This window comes from Mesitornis unicolor, unplaced genomic scaffold (genome assembly GCF_000695765.1).
Source record: "Mesitornis unicolor isolate BGI_N332 unplaced genomic scaffold, ASM69576v1 scaffold1442, whole genome shotgun sequence".
Lineage (NCBI taxonomy): Eukaryota > Metazoa > Chordata > Aves > Mesitornithiformes > Mesitornithidae > Mesitornis > Mesitornis unicolor.
In genome coordinates this window covers 12220-15844 of record NW_010169681.1, presented here as the reverse complement: position 1 = coordinate 15844, position 3625 = coordinate 12220, and the positions used below count along the sequence as shown (strand labels likewise).

General features: G+C 37.5%; 1 protein-coding gene across 1 annotated transcript; it reads right to left on the bottom strand.

The window, feature by feature from the left end:
* Nucleotides 1-337: 337 nt before the first annotated feature.
* LOC104536710 (protein eyes shut homolog) lies at nt 338-3350 on the bottom strand (the record flags this gene model as incomplete). The annotated part of the gene is made up of 2 exons (XM_010179412.1): nt 2597-3350; nt 338-451 (listed from the first exon to the last, which is right to left on the bottom strand). Coding segments are annotated over exons 1-2 (868 nt in total), but the record flags the coding sequence as incomplete, so codon positions are not given.
* Between the last annotated feature and the right edge of the window lie 275 nt (nt 3351-3625).

Genomic DNA, 3625 nt, shown 5'->3' with positions numbered 1-3625 from the left:
TCTGTATTTGAGAATCAATGAGTTAGTGATTATAAGTCTTCCTTTGTCATACTGCCACTAGGAGAAAGGTACTCGTGGATGGGATCCAATGGTGAAACACCTTTATCATTTGCACAGTTTTACTTGAGCTTTGCTACAGTTTTACTTCAAATGAGTATTTCAGAACAGACACATGGAAGTCTGATTATTTTACAAGACCTATTAAAAAAATCACTGAGAATATTGCAAACTGTGAGGCAATCATCTAAAATAACTGTTTCAGTAGAGCAAAAATGCACACTATTATTATAAAACAGGAAGCCATTACGACAAGACAGGAAATAAAGGTGTTTCTTACCTGTAAAGCCCTTGTCACATTCACAGAGAAAAGTATTTGGAGTAACGTTGCTGCAGTTACCATTGAAACACGTACGTGGCTGGCACTGTCCAACTATTTCTGTACAATTTTCACCTGTTTAAAAGGGATAATAGGAACATGGAGCTTTAGTAAATATATTTTTTTTCCTGAAATGGCAAATTTATACGTGAAATGAGACATTATATTTAGCAGACAGATGAATACATAGCTATTTGTGCTAATGTTAGGTACTGGTTTTCATCCAAATTACTCAAGTCCTAAAGCAAGGCAGAAAGTTATTCGGGTGCTGTAATATGAGTTACTGTGCTCGGCCTCATCTGCCATATAGTTACAAATTCACACATAGCTTAAAATGCCATTAGTACTGCAGTATTTGTTTCTTTTTGACACAAATCTAGCGTACATTTTCATCCAGCATTACGAACAAAAGATGTTCTCATGTGGAGACCAATTTGACTGAATTTTTCTTAATAGGCAGCTTTCCCGAAATGACAATTCCAATTATAAGCTGTTTATGCTTTTACAGCATATGGGTCTAAATACCATATAATTATGCTTGCCACTTGAGTGGCTGCTATGACATTATTCACACTTCAGCAATTCTCAAATTTCTAATAGACTTTCTGTTACGGGAGGCATCTTTTTTCCTTCCTAACTCTCGTGTGGCCATGTCCATAATATATATGATAGTTTAATCTTCTAGTTCTTCTTGTTCACATACATCTTATTTACTGGACCAGTATTTCCACTACAAAATTATGGCATTAGCCAACACTGTCCCATGTAGGCTAACAGATTATTTTAAGCATTACTTGTTGATAACATTAAGCATGATGTTTGCTTTTAACAGAATTGTCTGTGAATCTCTCCACTAATTTGAGTTAAAGTATTGCCAGACACTTCTTGATATTATTATTTTCAAAGCATTTTACATAGTCCCGAGAAATCATAAAAGAAAACATCCTGCAGACCAGCAATGTTTTCCACTCTTTTACTAAACTTTGAATAATTATAAAAATATTTTCCTCGTAACATTGACTTATTCATACCTGCATAATCTTCAATTTGCAAATGCATTAGCAACCAAATTATTATGCGGTTTGGAAAGCAATTAAAACCAAATTACAGCAAACTTTACGCAACATAACCTTCCTTTCTGTGTTCTGTGAACCTCATTTGTTCCTGACTCATTGGCTGCGCTTCATGGCAGAGCATCGCTATTGCGAGAGCACGGGAGTGCAGCTCCTCAAAGGAACATTGCTAAAATTCTGCTCCACAAACACAGAAAGAGCTACAATAATCCTTTCTGCGACGTGAATGAATATTTCTGGTACTTTCTAAAGCATTCCTGAACTCCATTGGTCTGAATGCAGGAACAATATACCTATTATTTCTTTAATTCTCTTTTCTCTCTCTGTGAAATGGAGACAATGGTATGAATGTATCTAATCATGCTGTACTCTGGTAGTCCAGTCCCAAACCCAGATTCAGTTTCTCCAATGGGTTTTGAGTAAGTTCTGCAATTATTCCTAGCGAGAATTAGGTAATATTTTCATTTGCGAAATATTTAATTTGTTCATAACTGTATGTTTAGCAAAGTCCTTTTGAAAAGAGCTTTACAGTGCAGAACGATCTGGAAGAAAAGAGTAAGTATTTTGTTTTGCTTGCTTTTCTAATTAAGTGATTGACTTTTCAATTAAACAAAAATACTGATTTAAAAAATTTCTCCAGTGTAATTTAAAAGGTCCTTTAAACCGAAAAGGGAGGTTTCGTGGCAGGTCCAATGACATGTTCATTTCAACAAAGCCGTTTGCTGGTTTTCAGCAGATTGGTTAACTAGCTTTTTTTGAGGGAACTTACTCCAAATGATTTATGTTATTTGGTGTAAGAACTTGAACTGCTTCAAAAAAACAACCCAACAACAGAAATCAGTAACTTCTGTAAATTCACAAGCACTTACCTATGTCTCATGCTAAAGTAGGAAAGAAGCATGATAAAGCTTACACAGTTATCCCCACTATGTACATATGAATTTAAGCAAGTACAAACTGTCTTCAAATGACTGCACAGTCTCCTATAATTATCTACATGTAAAAGAGGCTCATGGTTGATGTAGCAGTGGCAATGGACGAACAAATTATACAAAAACCTTGCTAACAATGTTCTCACTGCTTTATTATTCATTAAGGAGAATGTATTATCTACGTAACATTTCTTGCTAGAGGGGAAAAGAAGTACCTGAAAACTGTGGAGGACACGTGCATTCGTAAGAATCTCCAGAAAGCTGTGATTTCTGAGTGCAGGAGGCATTGTTGTGGCAAGGTTTGGTCGAACACACGTCAAACTTCTGGCAGAATCTTCCAGAATACTGTGAGAAACAATGGCAATGATATGCTTTTTCCCAAACATGGCTTAGGCATTTTCCATGGCCAGAGCACAAAGGTGCATTTGGAGCCTGTTGGCAAAACTGCTGCTTCACGGTTACGTTCAGACGAAGGCCCATGGTGCACAGTAGCGGGCCTCTCTTATGGAGCTCTGCAAAGTAATGTGTACCAACACCAAGCCAGTTAGGGTCAACCTGGTGCAGTCCTTTTATCTGGCAAACAAAAATTAACTGCTCTTGAAGAAAAGCAGCTTTAGGGCAGTTAATAAATTCCTCCTTGGAGACGTTTACCAAATTCATTCCGTAGGACTGAAAGGATGGCTCAGAGGAGATGAAGAGAGTGTCACCTAATTGAAGCTGTAAGGGGCATATCTGAGGGATGCTGAGGTTTTGTTCTTCTGAGGTTTCCCCAGTAATGCTTTTATTCATATTCCAGCATTCGGTGTAAAAATCTGAGCAGATGTTTTCCCTTGGTGTCCACTTTACCACACTCGGTTTGGGTTGCAGTCGCCATTCAGCGGTCATTTGCCTCTCACATGTTGTCTGCCCATTTACAACGCACAGTTGAAGAAAGCAAACTAACGTGTGAACTGCTGATTTTGTGCTCATTGCTTCACCTGGCAAATGGGAGATGTCTTTTACACCTGCCTCATTACCAGGTCATAGCTTCAGAACATTTCCTCCTTAAAGTTCATCTGTATTTTCCATGGCAGCCTAGAAATTCAAGCAGAGAAAAATACTTGTTTTCACACGAAATACATCTGAATAGCAAATCCTCATTACAAAAATGGAAAATATGGAACAAAAGATCTACACCTAATTACACTGATGTGACACAGGAATAAGTCCAGGTAACTGATCAGAACTACGCCACTCTAAAGCCA